General features: G+C 39.3%; 2 protein-coding genes across 4 annotated transcripts in view; both read left to right on the top strand.

The window, feature by feature from the left end:
* LOC126874980 (putative fatty acyl-CoA reductase CG5065) overlaps nucleotides 1-20,337 on the top strand; it is a 672,215-nt gene that overhangs the window by 161,030 nt on the left and 490,848 nt on the right. The window contains exon 1 of one of the 3 annotated variants that reach the window (XM_050637552.1): nucleotides 11,321-11,331. The exons of the other annotated variants lie outside the window; for them this stretch is intronic. The gene's annotated coding sequence lies outside the window, so the exon portion shown is untranslated. Of the gene's footprint in view, nucleotides 1-11,320; nucleotides 11,332-20,337 lie in introns of those variants that run through there. 3 annotated transcript variants of the gene reach the window in all.
* LOC126875126 (multidrug resistance protein homolog 49-like) lies at nucleotides 7,393-10,585 on the top strand (the record flags this gene model as incomplete). Its single annotated transcript, XM_050637850.1, has 1 exon — nucleotides 7,393-10,585. A coding segment is annotated over one exon (3,165 nt), but the record flags the coding sequence as incomplete, so codon positions are not given.

Raw genomic sequence — 20,337 nt, forward strand, 5'->3', positions numbered from 1 at the left:
GGACAGAAAACGATGTTTGTTTAACTGAAACTAGATGCGATACTCGTATCTATCTCAAATAACTTTACAGTTATTTGGCAACTCTCGTCACAACGAATTTCTCTCTCTCTCTCCCTCCCTCTCTCTCTCTCTCTCCCTCCCTCTCTCTCTCTCTCTCTCTCCCTCTCTTTCTCTCTCTCTCTCTCTCTTTCTCTCTCTCTCTCTCTCTCTCATTCACTCACTAGCAACTCTAACAACTCTACAACACTGATAACTCGATCAACTCTCTCAACTCTATTCTTCCATGTCTCGATCAACTCTGACTCTCGCAACACCCTCACTTTTCGATTCGCATACTCTGACGTCTCGGTCATCAAACCCGAAAGCGTCCTTCTGCTCTAACGTTGTTTATTGTTTTTCTCATATCTTTGCAAGAACTAGGTGACTTTAGTCACATAGGTGCTCTTAAATGTAAACGAACCACAGAAGGCCGACGTACACGGTTTTTTCTATTTTCAACCGATCTCTAATCAAACTCTTTTATGATATTACAATTAATACATTTATTATGGTTTAGAATGAATTTGAATCTTTGCATAAAGTTTTTCCTTGTTTCAAGGTAGAAACCTATACATATTGTCCGTTTCTTGATTCAAGGAATCTAACCCGTTCAATTCGTTATTAAATCGAATCACTTCTTCGTCAAGGTCTAGCTAAAGATTTTCTTCGTTAAATTCCAAAGTGTAGGTTGTCGTTATATCTGATCTATCGCTTAAATCAATTAAGGTCAAATCATCAGCTTTTTCGGTGTTTGCCCTTTTAAGCAATAACCGGAATCACCGGAATGTTTGCCTGACATGTACCATATTAATCTGTGGCGAAAATTTAAAGATCATGGCTGATCATTCGTCACTCTCATACTTCATAAGTACCAAAAAAAGATTCTCTCAGCAATCCTGTGTCAATAGATTTGTTAGAATAAAATACATTTTGAAAGTGGACGAATTAAACTGTTCTGTGGATGCGGCAGCAATTTCTGAAGAGAAATGTTATTTAAAATAATCCTATTTTTTTTTTTATTGAAACCAAACAACGGTTATTGTCTTGAATCAAAAAACCTTCCTTACCGCATAACATTGATCTCCGACAGTCGTCTTGAAAAAAATCCTTTTTATATAGGTATTTTTTGTCTAATGTGAGTCAGAGGCACCTAAGTTCTATTGAGTAATTTTGAAAATAAAATTTAAATCGGTTAAATTTGCAACGGTAGGTTTAATATGTTCTAAATTTAGGAAAAAGCATGACTTAAAGAGTTATTTCCTGTAAGTTTTAACAAATGAGGTCCATCATTAGAAAGAAAAATTATTGTTACGACCGTTCGCGGAGAGACGCGGTCGCGAGGAAAACGCGTCAGCGAGAGGCGTAAATTCTCGCTACGATTCTGCTAATTGACGCCGCGAAATAGTCGTTCCTCTGTTTCGATTAACATAACAGAGGTAGTATAATGAATTTAATACTGTTTTAACGGGTTAATATAAAATAATAAATTTGACAATAATATGATGCCACAAATTGTTTAACAATGAATACAGTAAATATGTTACAGAAAGTTGACCCGACTTTACGATATCTCTCAATGAATTCGTTAGATTATGCGACTTTAATTTTAATCGTCAGATCTCTCGATGTCAGTTCGCTGTGGAGTGCCGAAGCGTGCAGACGTGTCCCTAGTGCCCAGCGTAGTTCGAAAACAACACGTGTCGCCCAACCGTCGAAAGAGAACACAGCTAAGTGTCCCTTACCCTTTAGGGAGAAGAAAATCCCACGCACCTAACCCCAACCCGAATACTAGCCTCACAGCCTCACGACTAGTTGTTCATTCCGAATTAACTAGCTCGATGATGGCCCAGCAACCGCGACCAGGCTCTCCGGAGCAGACTCGCAGCTACCCCGTGCTACCCCCCCCCCCCCCTCCGTGGCAGAAGTGTAGCAGAACTCTCCGCACTAACGACGCTAACACTACAAAGAAAAGGAAAATAGAAACAGCAACGCAAATAAACACACACAACAGGTTCGCCGTATTGGAATCCTCAAACGACGCCATGGAAATCGTAGAACCGCCACCAAACCAACACTCACAGAGAATCCCCCCTCCCCCACCAATATTTGTGGACGACGTCATTGACATACAGACAATGATCAAGTCCCTAGAGAGAGATATCAGCAAGGAGGAATATAACCTTAAGATAAGCAACAACAAAGTAAAAATACTACCGACGAACTCAGAAGCTTACAGAAAACTCACCAAGACACTCAGGACCCTGAACGCCAACTTCCACACCTACCAACTCAAACAGGAAAGGCCTTTCCGGGTGGTCCTACGAAACATACACCACTCAGCAGACATAGACGAACTAAAATACGAACTCTCAAAACTCGGCCACGAAATCATCAACGTAAGTAATATAAGGCATAGAGTCTCGAAAGACCCGTTATCCTGATTCTTCCTAGACATTAAACAAAAGCCGAACAATAAGGAAATCTACAACATCAGTCGCATAATGAACGCGATAGTAAAGATCGAACCACCGCTCGTGAAAAAAGAAATAGTGCAGTGCAAAAGGTGCCAAAGGTACGGTCATACGCAGAAATACTGCAACCATACTTTCCGCTGCGTTAAATGCGCAGGCACTCACTCCACTGACCAGTGCGCCAAATCACCGGAAACCCCAGCGAAATGCATCCACTGCCAAGGGGACCACCCTGCCAACTACAAAGGCTGCCCAGCATATAAAACACTATACACGAACAGGTACCCTAAGCTCAGAGCAAAAGAGGTATCCAACCAAACACCCAGCCCGCCGAAATTCACGACTACCCCAACCCCCTCAACCAACCAAACACCCAGTCCTACCAAATTCATCTCCACCTCAACCTCCTATGCCCAAGCAGTACAAGGCATCCAAAATAACCCGAACAGCCAAAGGAACCTTCCCCAAAACAGTGTCCCCAACCCACCTAACACAGACAACTCCTCAAGGCTTGAAAAGCTAATAGAGAAACAATCGGAGCAAATAAATCACTTGCTATCGCTATTAACACTCATCGTGGAAAAATTAGCACGCCCCGACTCAAAATAAAATCAAGGCGCATAGCACTCTGGAACGCCAACGGTCTAGCGCAACACAAACTTGAACTAGAACTCTTCTTAAAACACCAGCAAATCGACGTAATGCTCATATCGGAAACCCACTTCACCGACAAGAGCTACCTGAAAATAAATGGTTACAAATTCTACCATACCCAACACCCCAGCGGAAAGGCACACGGTGGCACCGGAATAATAATCAAAGCAAGTATTAAGCACTACGAACTTCCATCATTCCAGAAAGACTACCTCCAAGCAACAAACGTAGCAATAGAAGACTGTCATGGCTCAATCACCACCTCAGCAGTATATTGCCCTCCCAGACACTCCATCGCCAAAGAAGACTTTGATAACTTCCTTGACACCCTGGGCAATGGATTCATAGTTGGAGGAGACTATAACGCCAAGCACATCCAATGGGGCAGCAGACTGGTTACAGCAAGAGGCAAAAACCTCTTAAACAGCATAATAAACAACAACCTCAACTACCTCACCACATACGAACCCACATACTGGCCCACTGACACCAACAAAATACCCGACCTTCTCGACTTCTTCATAACTAAAAATATCCCATCAAGACACGTCCAGATCAACTCCTCGGCTGATCTCTCCTCTGATCATTCTCCCGTGATAGCAACAGTCAGTTCAACAATCATCGAGAATACACCTAATGGCTCCATTCACAACCAACGCACCAACTGGCAGCTCTTCAGAGAAGTCTTTACACACTCAACCTCAGCCTTCACCCCACTAAAAACAAAGGAAGATATCGAAGCAGCCACGGAATACTTAAACACGAGCATAATAAACGCAATCCGCCTCTCCACACCGACAAAGCCATCTAACAGCAAACAAGAATATCCCCAATACATAGTAAAAAAAAATAGCAGAAAAACGTAGACTAAGAAGAGTATGGCAGACCCATAGAACACCGGAGGACAAACGCAAACTTAACAACGCAACTAGAATGCTATCCAGAACCTTAAGAAACTATAAAAACGATTGTTTCCATAAATACCTCGCCAGCTTATCCCCCACAGCCGACGCCAACTACTCACTATGGAAGGCCTCCAGGAAACTCACACGCCCCCCACAAATAATCCCACCTATCCGCCGTCCGCAAGGTGGATGGGCGCGAAGCCCCATAGAAAAAGCCGACCTGTTTGCAAAACACTTGTCAAAAGTATTCAAACCCCATTCCCCCCAAGCCGCCGCGGACGTTACTGAATACCTGCACACCCCCTTCCAAATGTCCCCTCCTATGGAACCCTTCACTTCTGCAGAGACTACAGAAACAATCAGTCGCCTAAATCCCAAGAGAGCAGCAGGACACGACCTAATAGGCAATAAAGCAATCAAGGAACTTCCCATAAAAGGGATAGCACTCATCACATCGATTTTTAATGCTATCCGTCGACTTGAATACTATCCTAAGGCCTGGAAAATCTCATTGATTACCCTCATCCCTAAACCCGGTAAACAGATATACGAAACCAGCTCCTATCGCCCAATCAGTCTTTTACCTAGCCTGTCCAAACTATTCGAGGAGATGCTCACGAACCGACTCCTTTCACTCCTAGAGAACTTGAAAACACTCCCAGATCACCAATTCGGCTTCCGAAAACATCATTCAACAGTAGAGCAAATCCACCGCTTAACTCATACGATCAGCCAAACAATCGAAAAGAAAAAATATTGCTCAGCGGTTTTCCTAGACATCCAACAGGCATTCGATAAAGTATAGCATGAAGGGCTACTATACAAACTTAAAAAGATCCTACCCCACCCCTACTACTCCATCCTAAAATCTTACCTAACCAATAGACAATTCATTGTTAAATGCCTAGACGCCACTTCCGCAACATTCCCAATAGAAGCCGGCATATCCCAAGGTAGTGTCCTCGAACCCCTACTGTACTCCATCTACACTGCCGACCTACCTATATCAAACGATATTGTTAGGGAAGTGATACATTTACACTGTACATGAGAGTGTGTGTGTAAGGGTTAGAGGGCGTCAAGGTCTTAGTGGAGACAAAAGACTGTTGCCAGATGTTAGAAGGATCTAGGATAGTCGGTTGGCGACCAGCGTGCGTGCAAGACGTTCTTCAGAGAGTAATATAGATGTATAACTGTTGTGTGGGAAATATAGTAAATAATTTGTATTCCCAAATCCTCGAATTTCCTTAACATGGTAGCAGAGCGTGGTTACTAGTTTTGCAAGATATTTAGTGCGTGGTTACGATCTTGCGAGTGAGTTTTCAGTAAAGAAAAAAAAACTTTCAGAGAAAAAAAAAGAAATATACTTCGAGCACGTAGGAACGCTTGAGTAAGAAAAGAAAAAAAAGAAGAATCAATTAAAATGGAGAGATCGGAAACCATGATACCTATATTCGATGGTGAGGATTATGGAATGTGGAAGCGAAGAATCACGATGTTTCTCAAATATAAGGAATGCGAGGTTGTTACAACTAGAATGAAGAACGAAAGAGACGATGAAGACTGGGACAAAAAGGACTTGAAGGCAATTAATATAATTTATAGTGCAATATCGAACAGGCAATTGGAGTATGTTAGGGAAGGAAAAACGGCGTATGATATAATAAAAAGGTTCGATGAAATGTACTTGAAAGAGTCGACGGCACTGCAGATCGTATGCAGAAGGAGATTGGAAAACATAAGACTGGAGAACTACAGTGATTCAGCATCATTCTTTAACGACTTTGAAAAATTAATCAATGAATTAAAAAGTGCGGGCGCACAAGTAAGTGAGAGGGAAAAGCTGAATTACATGCTGAATACGTTACCCGAAGAATACAGCTACATAGCGGACATAATAGACGCATTGAAAGAAGAGGATCAAACGGTAGCGTATGTAAAAAATAAAATAGAGATAGCAGAGAAGAAAAATAAATCCAATCGAGGAGATAGGCAAACCAACGCCTTTTCTGCAAAAAAGGAAGGATGCTTCAGATGTGGAAGATTAGGACACTTTGCGAGAGAGTGTCAAAACGGCGTCCAAGCGGGAAGCAGTAACGGCTATTGGCATGGGCCAACACGTGGTCGAAACAGAGGAAACTCAAGAGCAGGCATATGGACAGCAACGGCGCACGCAGCAAACAGCAGTGAGACGAATGAAATAAGTAAGAACGAAATAGTGTGGCTATTAGATAGCGGTTGTACCGATCACATAATTAATAATATAAATTATTTCGATAAATCTATCGACCTAAAAGAACCGGTAAATATATATTTAGGCGATAATAGACCGATAAAAGCGACAAAAGTTGGGAATGTTATAAGTTATTTTGAAGCATTCGGAAAACAAAATGAAATAAATATGAGGAAAGTATTTTACGCGAAAGAAATGTCCGCAAATTTGATTAGTTTAGGTAAACTAACAGACAATAAGAATACGATTATTTCCAAAGGAAATATTGCGAAAGTAATAGATGAGGATAATAAACTTACAGCTGTAGCGTTCAAAGAGAATGGGACATATAGAATAAAAAGTATATTGAAAGGGAAGAAGCACTTAGTAAACAGCGCCGAACGTAGTGGTATGAGTAAAAAGGAAAGATGGCATAGGATGCTAGGACACGTAAATTTTAAATATTTAGAGATTTTGGGTAAAGAGCAGCTAGTGACTGGCATACCGAATGAATTTGAAAAGGAACTTTTGAAATGTAGGATGTGAATAGAAAGCAAAATGCATAACTTACCTTTCAAAAATAATCGAACTAAGGCTAGGGAAATAATGGAAATTATTCATACGGACGTATGTGGTCCCTTTAAGACTACCGGATTCAATGGAGAAAAATATTTCATTTCATTTATCGATGATTATAGTAACATAGCTAGGATCTATTGTATAAAATCAAAAGATGAGGTCTTTGATTCTTTCGTACAGTTCGTAAATGAAGCCGAAAATTTAACGGGCAAGAGGTTAAAAATATTAAGATGCGATAATGGTAAAGAATATTTAAATAATCGAATTTATAAATTTGCTAGGGATAAAGGTATAAGGCTAGATTAGTGGTAAGGGGATTTCAACAAAGAAACGTAGCCGATGACATATATTCTCCAGTGGCGAGTAATCAGACCTTTAAGATATTGCTATCATATTGTTGTCAAAATGGATTAATAATTGAGCAAATGGATGTAGAAACTGCCTTTTTAAATGGTGAAGTAAGCTCGGAGGTATATGTAAATCAACCAAAGGGATATGCGGACGGAACGAATAGAGTTTGTAAATTATCGAAAACGCTTATGGGCAAGCCGGTAGAGTGGCCGAGGAAGTACTAGGCGCCATCAGGACCGTGATCGCCTTCAATGGAGAGGAAAAGGAAGTGGAGAGATACGCTGAGAAACTAGTACCAGCCGAGAGAACCGGAATAAGACGTGGAATGTGGTCCGGAGTTGGTGGTGGCGTGATGTGGTTCATCATATACATCAGCTACGCAATAGCGTTTTGGTACGGAGTTCAGCTGATCCTGGAGGACAGGCCAAAGGATGTGAAGGAGTATACACCAGCAGTGTTGGTGATCGTGTTCTTCGGTGTGCTAGCTGGCGCTCAGAACATGGGTCTGATATCGCCGCATCTCGAAGCGTTCGCGGTGGCGCGTGGTTCAGCCGCGGCGATTTTCCAAGTGCTTGATCGCGTGCCAACGATCGATAGCTTGAGCAAGGATGGTCAGAAGCTTCCATCCGTCAATGGTGAGATCGAGTTCAAGAACGTACACTTCCAGTATCCCGCTAGAAAGGACGTGAAGGTGTTGCAAGGTTTGAATCTGAAGATCAATCGGGGCGAGACCGTGGCACTCGTCGGCGGGTCCGGCTGTGGCAAGTCTACTTGTCTCCAGCTCATCCAACGTCTCTACGATCCTCATAAGGGACAGGTTTTACTGGACGGTGTGGACGTGGCGAAGTTGAACGTTCAATGGCTCCGTTCGCACATAGGCGTGGTCGGCCAGGAACCGGTGCTCTTTGACACAACGATACGGGAGAATATCCGATACGGAAATGACAGCATTACCGAGGAGCAGATGATCAAAGCCGCGAAGGAAGCGAACGCTCACGACTTCATCAGCAAACTGCCCGAGGCCTACGATAGTCCCGTGGGAGAGAGAGGATCGCAAATGTCCGGTGGACAGAAACAAAGGATCGCGATTGCTCGAGCTCTGGTTAGACGACCGGCTATACTTTTATTGGATGAAGCTACGTCTGCTCTGGACGTTCATAGCGAAAACACTGCTTTGCACCGCGTGCAAAGAGCTTTGGACGCGGCGTCAAAGGGTAGAACAACGATCGTCGTCACTCACAGGCTGTCGACAATAACAAATGCTGATAGGATAGTGTTTATAAAGGAGGGTCAGGTGGTTGAACAGGGTACGCACGAGGTACTGCTCGCCTTGAAAAATCATGATTACGGATTGGTCTCTGCTGACGCCAGTGCCACTGCTAGAGCGAAAGCGACGGCATCAGCCGCAAAGACGGTCACCGCAGCCATACCGAAGCAGAAACCACCGTTGAAGAGGCAATTCTCCACTCTGTCGATGCACTCTCATCGGTTGTCGTTAGCCGGCGCATCTGAGTGCTCGGAGAATCAACTGGAGGAACACGAGAAGCCGTACGACGCGCCAATGATGAGGATATTCGGGCTCAATAAACCGGAATGGCCTTACAATTTGATCGGGTGTTTAGCAGCAGGCATGGTGGGCGCCTCGTTCCCAGCATTCGCTGTTCTCTTCGGTGAAGTGTACTCTGTATTGGGTCTTCAGGATGACGAAGAAGTACGCCACGAGAGTGTCAAGTTCTCGATTCTCTTCCTAGTGGTCGGAGTTGTTACGGGCCTTGGTACCTTCCTACAAATGTATATGTTCGGATTGGCCGGTGTGCGTATGACCGCGAGGATCAGAAAAAAGGCGTTCACCGCGATGTTGCGACAGGAAATGGGCTGGTACGACGAGAATACGAATAGCGTGGGTGCCCTTTGCGCCAGATTATCCACAGACGCCGGTGCTGTTCAGGGTGCAACGGGGACACGTGTCGGTGCGATTCTTCAGGCTCTGTCGACTTTAGTCCTTGGAATCGGATTATCCATGTATTATACCTGGAAGATGACGTTAGTATCCGTCGTCTCGATACCTTTGGTGCTGGGTGCAGTCTTCTTCGAGGCGAGAGTGATGAGCGGCCAAGGTCTGCAAGAAAAGAAGAAGATGGAGGCCGCGACGAGAATCGCCATAGAGGCAATCTCGAACATTCGAACTGTAGCCAGTCTTGGGAAAGAGGAAGCCTTCTTGCAGCGTTATTGTGTGGAACTGGATCTCGTGGCTAAAGCGACAAGAATTAGAAATAGTCCGAGGGACTGGTATGAGTGTTTTGATAAGTATGTGACGAGATTAGGTTTTAAAAAGAACAATATAGAGCTGTGCCTATATACTTATGGAGAGGGAGAAAATGTTGTTTATTTGTTAATATACGTAGACGATTTGTTGATTTGTAGTAAAAACAAAGGGAAGATACAAAGTGTAAAAAGATTATTAACTGATAAATTTGAAATGAAAGATTTAGGTGAAGTAAAAGAATATCTTGGAATAAATATAGAGTATGATTATTTAAAAAATGAAATGGGATTAAGCCAAAAGAAATACATAGAATCATTAGCAAACAAATATAAATTACATAATAGCAAATTGTACTGTACACCTATGGAGACCAACTTAAAAATTGAAAAAGCTGAGATAAATAGAGAGGACATTGGATACAAGAATTTAATTGGCGCATTGCTGTATATTAGTGCAAATACCAGACCCGATATAAGTTATAGTGTGAATTATCTGAGTAGATTTCAAGATTGTTGTAACGAGACACATTTTAAATATGCCTTGCGAATATTGAAATATTTGTACCGGACTAGAGATTTAGGGCTGCATTATAAAAGAAATGAAAAGTGCGAAACGATAGATTGTTATGTGGACGCTGATTGGGCAGGAGATCATATAGATAGGAAATCGACTTCTGGGTATGTAATTAGATTGTATGGAAATGTAATTGGATGGAAGTCTAAAAAACAAAGGTGTGTGACAAAAGCCTCGACGTATGCAGAGTATGTTGCTCTATCGGAAGCGGTGAGCGAAGTAATGACTATCAGAGAACTAATGAAAATCTTCGATGTAAATGTAGACGATAACCCTGTAAAAATCTATGAGGATAACTCTGGAGTAATGAGTATAGCAAAATACGGAACTTTTACAAAAAATTCTAAACACATTGAAGTTCATTACCACTACGTTCACGAGTACGTAAAGGAAAATAAGATAAACATAATAAAAGTAAGTACAGAAGAAAACACTGCGGATATTTTTACGAAGGCACTGTGTAGAGAGAAATTTGAAAGGTTTAGGTCATGGATGAATGTAAAATAAGAGAAATGTAAATAAAGCGATAAATGTTAAATATTTTGTTAATTCAACAAGTATGTAAATAAAATTAAGTGTACAGTATAAATGTAAGGAGGCGTGTTAGGGAAGTGATACATTTACACTGTACATGAGAGTGTGTGTGTAAGGGTTAGAGGGCGTCAAGGTCTTAGTGGAGACAAAAGACTGTTGCCAGATGTTAGAAGAATCTAGGATAGTCGGTTGGCGACCAGCGTGCGTGCAAGACGTTCTTCAGAGAGTAATATAGATGTATAACTGTTGTGTGGGAAATATAGTAAATAATTTGTATTCCCAAATCCTCGAATTTCCTTAACAGATATAACAATAGCGACATTTGCAGACGACACAGCGCTATTAGCTACCCACGCAGACCCGGTAATAGCCTCATCCACTCTCCAGCGAAGTCTCGACTCCATGGAAAAGTGGTTTCACAAATGGGGCTTCAAAGTCAACGAAAAGAAATCCTCACATGTAACCTTCACGCTCCGAAAACAAACCTGCCCCCAGGTCACCATCAACAATGCAACAGTTCCTAGCAGGGACACAGTCCGATACCTGGGCATGACCCTGGACAGGAGACTAACGTGGAAGACACACATCTCAGATAAAAGGAAGTAACTAAAGGACAAACTAAAAAAACTCTATTGGCTCACGGGCTGACGCTCCAAACTAAATATACAGAATAAAATTACCCTCTACAAGACCGTAATAAAACCTGTCTGGACCTACGGAATCCAACTATGGGGAACAGCAAGTAACTCCAACATTGAAATACTCCAACGCTTTCAATCGAAAACGCTAAGATCCCTAATTGACGCACCTTGGTATGTAACCAATGAAACAATACACCGCGACCTCAAGATACCCACCGTCAAAGAGGAAATAGCAAAATATAGCGACAGATATAGCAAAAGAATCAACAAACACCGAAACCCCCTAATTACTGGACTACTCGATACGACGGACCAGATTCGCAGGCTGAAGAGGCACTACCCGCTAGACCTAAACGTTAGATTCATTTAATTATCCAAATTAAGCATATGCACTTACTTATAATACTTATAAATTATACCTATCTATAATAAGTATTAACTTATTGTAAATAAACAGCCATGTCACTGCGCCACGCCAGAAAAATTACTGAAAATTCTCAACGCGAGAATTGATTGTAATTTCAACAAATAAATAATAAAAAAAAAAAGATCTCTCGATGTATAATGTTTGACTCTTCAGAAGGCACTGATTGCTCTTCGATCATTTTTTTGTCTTCTCTGGGAGACGACCCCCATGTAACGTCAATTCACATCAGAGACCAGGCCACACACCACGGACAGGATGTCACCCAGATGTCTGCATATCCTTGGTGCGCACCCTCAATAGTCTTAAGTGCCCACCAGGGGCCTTGGCATTTTCATAGTTAAGGTCCTTCGGACCAAGCGAGTATTTCCTGTCTTAGATTTCCCTTTACGTTTATTGTCTACAACGTGTTAGCTTAGAAAGTTGGTTTTCTCCACATCTGGTATGTTCCGTTAGCAATTTTCTCGCGAGGGCGGCTAAAACCCTTCCTGGTCCACCAATCGTCTTATTATCCAATCGGAGACGGTGTCTACTGCCCTCACTTCCTTAACCAAAATTGTCATCAACAAATCCGATAGTCCCGTGTCCTTAGACACACCCACCCCTGGCTTTCCTCAGACACAGTATCGTCAGTAAAACTTCACTTATTCTGTATCCTTAGAATAGTCAACATATCTATATCGGTCTCTACCATTATAAGTCGCGTACTTAATGTATTGTTGTAACTAAGTCTTACATAACGTGGTTGGAGTGAATTGTGATTTATGTTAATTCAGTTCGTGTTACATTGTGATTGCTGAATTCACAATAAAGGTTGATTAAAACAAAGTTAATAGTTGTGTTACGACTCAACTATATTTTATTTTCACCAACCAACCCTAAAAATTACGTGACACCCACTACGTTCGAGTCACGCCACCGTTCGCGCCTATTATCACGTATGCCACCTTCTTATGTGGAAAAGTAACGGACCAAAATTGACGTTTATAGATCTCGCTGCTTGGTGACAACTATGCGCTCGTAGATACATTGTATATGTTCCGTAGGGCAGATAAGACGATCTGCCTGCGACTCTGTAGGACCGCGAGCGACGGTTAGAAATACAGCCTGTGGCGTAACAATTATACATCGTTACCAGATGAATGTACGGAACAAGGCTTTTGGAATTTCTCTGCCCAGGCACTGATTCATTAAAACTTTACTATTACTTGGTGCAAATCACAGGTAAATGCGACAACAATGCGTCGTTTACTCTATCCTTGACCAGAAATTTATCGTAATGATAGAAAATAATTATCTTTTAATTATCTAACAGACCTCCGAGAATAACAAGTCTCACAGTTTTGCGAATTTGTGTGTTCCTTTTGTGTATTTCCATCCTCTGAGAAATGTATACGTGGCTGAAACAACTGATGCTTTTCGTTTCATGAGAAATAAAACGTTGGATAGAATGCCTTGGTGAACTATCACCTGAATAGCCCATTTTCTAAGCGTTGATAAAGCTGGAAATGGATAATGATTCTTTCTCAAAACGTGATAGGCTTCTGGATTCACGGTGCTCAATATTATGGCAGTACACATGGTTGCCACACTCTACTTGACTCTTTTTTTTTATCATTTATTAGAACATTACTGAAAACTCTCAATGCGAGAATTGATTGTAATTTTAACAAATAAATAAAAAAAAATCTATTAGAACATCTATTTGTTTTTGAATGAATATCCTTTTCAAAATATTACGTACATTTTCTTTGATTATGTTTTGTAATTTGAGATGTTCCTCTTTCTAATCGATTTAATTTTATTTCAGCGTTTTGTTTTCTTTACTCCTTTTCTTCAGTTATTCGTTTAAATCGTTTGTATCTTTCGTTTGACATTTGAAAAAAATACAAATCATTAAGAAAACTTTTTTTTTCTGTTTATTGATAGGTTATAATAGTATGAAAACGTTGTGAAAATGTCAAATTTTATAACGCCCTAATTTCTTTAGAATAAATATCTTTATTTATTTAAAGTAGATACTTTACTACACATTACACAAAATTAATTAGAGTAAATTTTTGTGATTCTGAGCTAGATTGCTCAGAAGATGTATCTGCATCACTTTCTATCGATGTGTTAATTACATTAGTTGTAATTGTATTGGGACTGTTTTCACTGGTGAAAAAGAAATTTTAGATAGAGTGAATATATTATATTATATAATATACAATAGTACTAGTAGCATATATTAATATCAATAATTGACAATTTGCTAAATAAGCTGATTTTTCTTTGTATTTTCAGCATGGAGAAATGTATAGAGCTTATACGAGCTACAGAAATGTAATTAATTGAACCATTACAAATACATAGAACAAACAAATACTCATATATTATGACCGTGAATACCATTTTGAATGTTAATTTTTTTATTTTAGGCTTCCATCCATCTGAAAGCGATTTCCTTATTTTTAGGAAAAGAGAAAAACACTCAATGACAAACTTACTAACATTACACATGATATATCTAACTATTTATATGTCGGAGATGAAAGGAAACCGGAGCCTTTCCTTTGAAATTTTGGGAAAATCCTCTAATACTTTAGCCTAGATTCTATCAGCAGTAATTAAGCAATTGTTGTCATTCAATCTGATTGTAATTGTTCGAGGTTTGTGATAGTGAGATTGGGCTCGAGGCGACACAACTGATCGCCGAACGTAGCCACGGTCAGGAGATGGACGTTTTACCTGACGGAGGTGTGGATTGGTTGTATGGTTCTCCCTGGAAATGTGGTTGTGCTGACATACGGCCTCAAGAACGGGCCTAGCCACGTGTGATTTTACCTCGGAGGTCCCAATATAATGGGACACACGTTTTATTAATAATGAAACTCCAGGCATAAACTGCCTAGCAACGGCGATTGGAACTTTCTCGATGCTTCTAATGAGTATAAAACAAACGAACGCAATTGTAAAGAGTGGAAAGTTTTCATCAGTCTGGCGTGCGATTCGTGCGATCGCCTTGGAAAGTTACACATCGAGCAGTTTATACCGAGCGTCCCAGCAATAGTATTTTGTGCTTAAAAGTATTCTACGCTTAGTAAAGAGTTATCCTTGACCGTGGATTCGTTATCGAACCCAAGAACATTATCAATTGCATCTTGCGTGTTTAAACACCACGGTTGTTCGTTAAACTTTGTAAAAGTCATTTTTGTACCTGTAAATATAATCTTTGTTGTACAAAACAATGTCTAATTCAAAAGAAGATCTGTTACGCGCCCTAAATTCTAACGATAACCAGACATATATAAATAAAATAGTTTTGATACACACAGAATAATTATGTAAATATGTATATCTATATTATAATATACTTTTAATTATTGCAATTAACTTTATACGGAAAATTTTTTCTATAAAATCAAAAATGATAGAGGTACTATATGGTTGCCATTTAAATGTCCCGCTTTGTATATTCAAGATAGTGGTCAGATGGCGCTCTTGTCACGTAGGAGACACAAGAAATCACGAAACTGACAGATCACCGGTGATTCCTTGCGTCGCAGTTCGACCGTTTCACAAATAAGGTAACGAATTGAACTTTAGACACAGTAGTAAAACTGATTGTACGAATCCAACAGAGTGCCGGTTCAGAGTGTTAAAACAGAGACTGTCGAGAGCTGATTTTAGCAAGGTTTATATACCATAGGTTTGGCTCTTATAGAGGGGGTGTCGCCGGGGGTGTCGCCCAAGCCCAGGTCAGAGATCGCCATGCTGTTACTGTTTTCTGACACTGGAACACACTCTACGTTGTCGTTTCGATGGTCTGCGGGATGTTCGTTAGATCCCCTTGGATTTCCTATCGCAAATTTATGGCTCTGTGACACTCGCTTGGTTCAACCGCCATGACTACATAGAAATCTTTTACTCTCCTACAGAACCACGGTAAAATATACAACGTACTATATACAACGATATAAAGAACACAGTTTGTTTTCCTTCCAAATAAATTAAAAAATGTTTGCGTCTTGTTTGATGTTTTCACGGTTGCAGGATACGATATCTTTTTAAACGTACATATCCTTTCATAAAACTAGCATTTAATTCTACGGTAACATAAACTTAGTTCTCCGATTTCTACTCGGAATACAACTAAACTTTTACGTCATAAATGTAAATTGCAAAGTAATTAATAAAATATAAAATATAATACATGTATAAATATAAACGTAATCTAACGTTATCTACATGATATGCATATAAATATCTATATTACCATTTTTCATTATTAGCTGTATTTTCGACCTGTTGCGGGGAGACGCGCTCGAGAGGAAACTCGTCAACGGGAGTTGTAAATTCCCGTTACGATTGTAATAATCGACGCCGCGAACAGATCGATCCCCTGATTTCCGTTGAAATAATAGGGGTGGTTGAGGTGGTATAACGCTGCGATTAACGGGGTTATAAACTGTGTATTTCCAACAACTTTACACAAGATAGTAACGCCGATGCGTAAGATGTCAGTGAAGAATAAATGGATTACTCTTAGATGAGAGAATCAGTGTAGAGGTGATGACTGATCTGAAAACAGAGCTCGAGTCCTGATAGATATGTTGTCGTCGAAGAAATCTTGAAGTGATGAGTCTGTTAGAACTGAGAGATAACTGAACCTCCGCTCTCATGTAATTACGGAGGAAAGCTCGGTGTGTGGGTATTTTTTGAACGAAGGAAGCGGATTCGTTGTTCACACTTTTCGTTATGAAAATTGAGTGTAACGATCCGCGATACCCATTGGTTATGGCCAGCGTTAATGAATGAAGATAGGAGGAGGAAGCCTCCTACCAACATGGTTCATGGGTGACCTTGTTTATGGAAAAAAGCAGCTTTTTCGTAAACCATACTCCACGTAAACCTTATTCCATCCATCGGTCAAGATAATCACCAGATGTCTCAGCATCCTTAGTCGGACCTGCAATAATCCTAAGATCTGTCATAAATTTTAGCATTTTTTATAATCAAGGCTCTTAAATTCCTCAAGTATCATTTAAGTAACGAGAATTTACGACTCTCGTTGGCGCATTCTACCACGAACGCGTCACTCCGCGAAGCGGACGAACAAGTCTATCTTTACTGCGTGTGACGGTAAATCCACATCAATATATTCTTAATCGTATCGCTCGGCATTTTAATTAGCATAGGTTACTTTTAATGGACTCTGCACCTACACACTGAACCGCACGCATGTGTTTATAGCCGATATCAATCAAGTGTGTGGTAGAACAATGAGCGGCCTAGTGTTTCTTTTCATCGGTTGTTATGTGTTTTCTTTTGTATCTACTTTCCTATAATATCTATTTGTTTATCTCTCATCCCTGTGAATTCTGTGGAAGGCATAAATCTGAAGGAAGGGCGAGGGCCAATACTTATGATGTCGACAAGTGATGATTGCGACGAAACACGCAAATGTCATAACGCCTATCGTAATAGCAGAAGAAGGATTATCATCTACTTACAATAAGCCTGCTATCGCGAATGAGATTCGTTGCGTGATTAAAAATGTAGTAAGTTGTGGTGCAGATATAATCAACGAGAAATTTGTAAAGAAGGCGATAACAAAATAAATGTTCGAGAATTCAATAACATCATTTAAATTATTGTAGTGATTAATGATCCGATGATATTTTTGATATATATTGTATTGATAATGATAATTGACAATTAATAGAAGACACAATTAAATATACAATGTCAAGGAATCTACGATCGCATGTTACTTGTTGCTATTTCCAGTCTGTGTTCTTTACCGAAGATCGAACAACAACGCGACTTCACGATAGTAGATACCGACACGTGTGTCACAGGGCTTTAATGAATTTCGGCGTGAAACACCTCAAGATACACATACCTTTAATAACATCACCCTCTTACTGAAACTGGATAATGTCATGCATTAATGATACGATTAACATTTTTACTTCCAAAACCAAAGTAGAAATACCTTTGAATCATCTTAAGGCGTGAAAAATTGACAGCAGTTGAGTTTTTATCATAGATTGCTTCTACGTTTACATTTTAATGATATTTTCATTACGTATAAGTTTTTACTGATTAAGATGAAGGTGAAAATGTTTGAATTGCTAATTGCATCTCATACGAACGATCTATTGTGGTGGTATTGAAAAGAAATACCACACAGTCAGTGTAAAAGATATTCATACAACAACTAACTGTGACAAAAATTAAAATTATGGTAGAATATCGTTAAGTAAGAAATTTTTTGCAAATGAATAATGTGTATATATTCTTACAGGTCTCCAAAGTAATTTAGGAAAAAATTCCTGTTACATATTCCTGTTCTGAAAATATTAATAAGAATCTAGCTAATGATAAAAATGTATGTGTAATATATATTCGAACAGTTCGCGGTTCATAGGATAAAAAGTATATAAATATTTTTAAGAATAATCTGCATCAATGCATAAAAAATGAATTTGGACGGCAATTTCGTCCTGATACAAGGTAACTATCCAAAGCACGATAATAAACGATATACAATGATATGCAACACAATGCTAATACACGATCGTTAATTTTGTATCATATTTGGAAACACTTAAAAATAGCTTTATAGTACAAACATTATTGAAAATATATGGGACCACCTGAAACGAAAAATATCGAGTCACCATATTTCATCAAGAAATCATTTAAAGGAGGTTTTTTTAGGAGAACGGAAAAATATTTTCACGACAGTTTGAAGCCATAAAATCAAATGGAAACTTCCCACTAACAAGAAACGGTGGAGATCGGTTAGATTCTGAAACTTTGTAGATTTGAAAGGCGGCGCATAATATTAGACTCGTATCTTTTTTAGCTGCGATATGCCTAATGCTAATGCCTAAGAGATTATTTCGCAAGCAGTTAAATGCAGATAAAAATTTGTTAATACAAATTTCACGATGTCCAGCGTATTGAAAGAAACCTCTCTTGTTAATCACAAGTATTCAAAATTGTTTGAAGAAATTACGCTAGTCATGTTCATTTGAGAGATTATGGCAGCAATACATATGACAAAAAAAATTGCATTTTTATTATCAATGCTACGACATGTATATATATGGGTTCTAATTAATGTAAATATCCTATTTATATTCCGATATTTCATTTTGTATTTATTACGCAGACGACCGAAATCAGTGTCGCCGACGATCAACGGTACAAGCATTTTCACTGATGATTTGATAATAGTAGTGGCCGTGGATGCTATCGTTCGAGAATGTTTATTAGAACTAATAAGGATTACGATTTTTGTACATTCATATTTTTACTAATCTGATTACTACAAACCAATGCCATTATATATGCATATTGCTATATATCGCATTTTTAATTTTATTACATTCGAAGTCCAATATTGTGGAACCTGAAGAACGAGGTGGTCCATGAGGAGCAGGTCTGCGTTCTGTCCGCAAGAACACAAATGTTTAATTAAAAAATTGGCGAACTGGTCAACAATGAGGTAGGCCGCAAGCAATCATATATGCAATAGATTGAGTTTACGCCTGTGCATTAACTTTAATACAATTTGTTATGGAGTCACGAACGTAAAAATCGCAAATATAATGCACTTGTTATCGATGCAGGCACATAATTCCATTCTTGATTAAATCAAAATTAAAATTATCGCATGCAGTCTTTCGCGAATCATAACCCTGATATATCTTGATCGAGGATGTTACTGCATTGGTTATATGGCACAAAAGCGTAGTTGCATCATAAGTAGCATCCGATGGCAAAATTTGTTAAAATTATAAGTTTTGTCTCACATTCGCCGATGATCGATTTAAAATATACTATGTAAACACTTTAACGAATATACATGAGTAAAGGCGATATTTAATTTTGTTTTTAGGAACACATGGTCGATTTAATTTTTGATATGGATTTAAATGCCGTAATATTAAGTTCTGGATCGCCAAGTTTTTCACTTAGTTGCTGAAAACATATTGTGAATAACGCCAATTTAAGGAGTGGAAGGAGTAGTTTGCGAACCATATATCCCTGTGCTTGGCTTCATTTCCTTACACGAACGAAAATATGTCAGCTCGAGCATAGTGCAGAACGATTCCAAATGAACGATGCATGGTTAGTAGCTTACAAGTCGTAGAGAAGCAGATTACGGGATTCGCAGACGTAAATCATCCTGCGAGACGTTTTTTAAGAAAAATCATAGATTGAAAATCAAATCTGTGTGCTCATTAAAATCCGTAACGTCATATCGTAAACTGCTCCAGGGTGTTTTCGAATTGAGAGGATTAGTATTTCCTCTGAACCTTCGCCTTCATAAATAATTAATAAACAAATATATATGTAAACAATTTTTTTGCAAGTTTACACATCGTAGGAAAATCACACACGCACTGCGGTGGCCGAACTGTTCCGAGATAAATCGTAACAAAAATAGCAATATTCACAGAAAAACCACGTACGCATTACAAATTTATGAGCTGTTAATAAATGTGGCAATACGCTGTCTTCTATGAATCACACACAATTTCTGTACAAATCATTGATCATTTATATTGCGATATTCACATACATACACATGAAATAAAATCCTACATCCTATTTATATCTAACTTAAATAGAAACCTACCTACTACTTATTATGTGAAATAATATTTTATTCAGCATGAATATTACATT

Source organism: Bombus huntii, chromosome 17 (genome assembly GCF_024542735.1).
Source record: "Bombus huntii isolate Logan2020A chromosome 17, iyBomHunt1.1, whole genome shotgun sequence".
NCBI classification, from domain to species: domain Eukaryota; kingdom Metazoa; phylum Arthropoda; class Insecta; order Hymenoptera; family Apidae; genus Bombus; species Bombus huntii.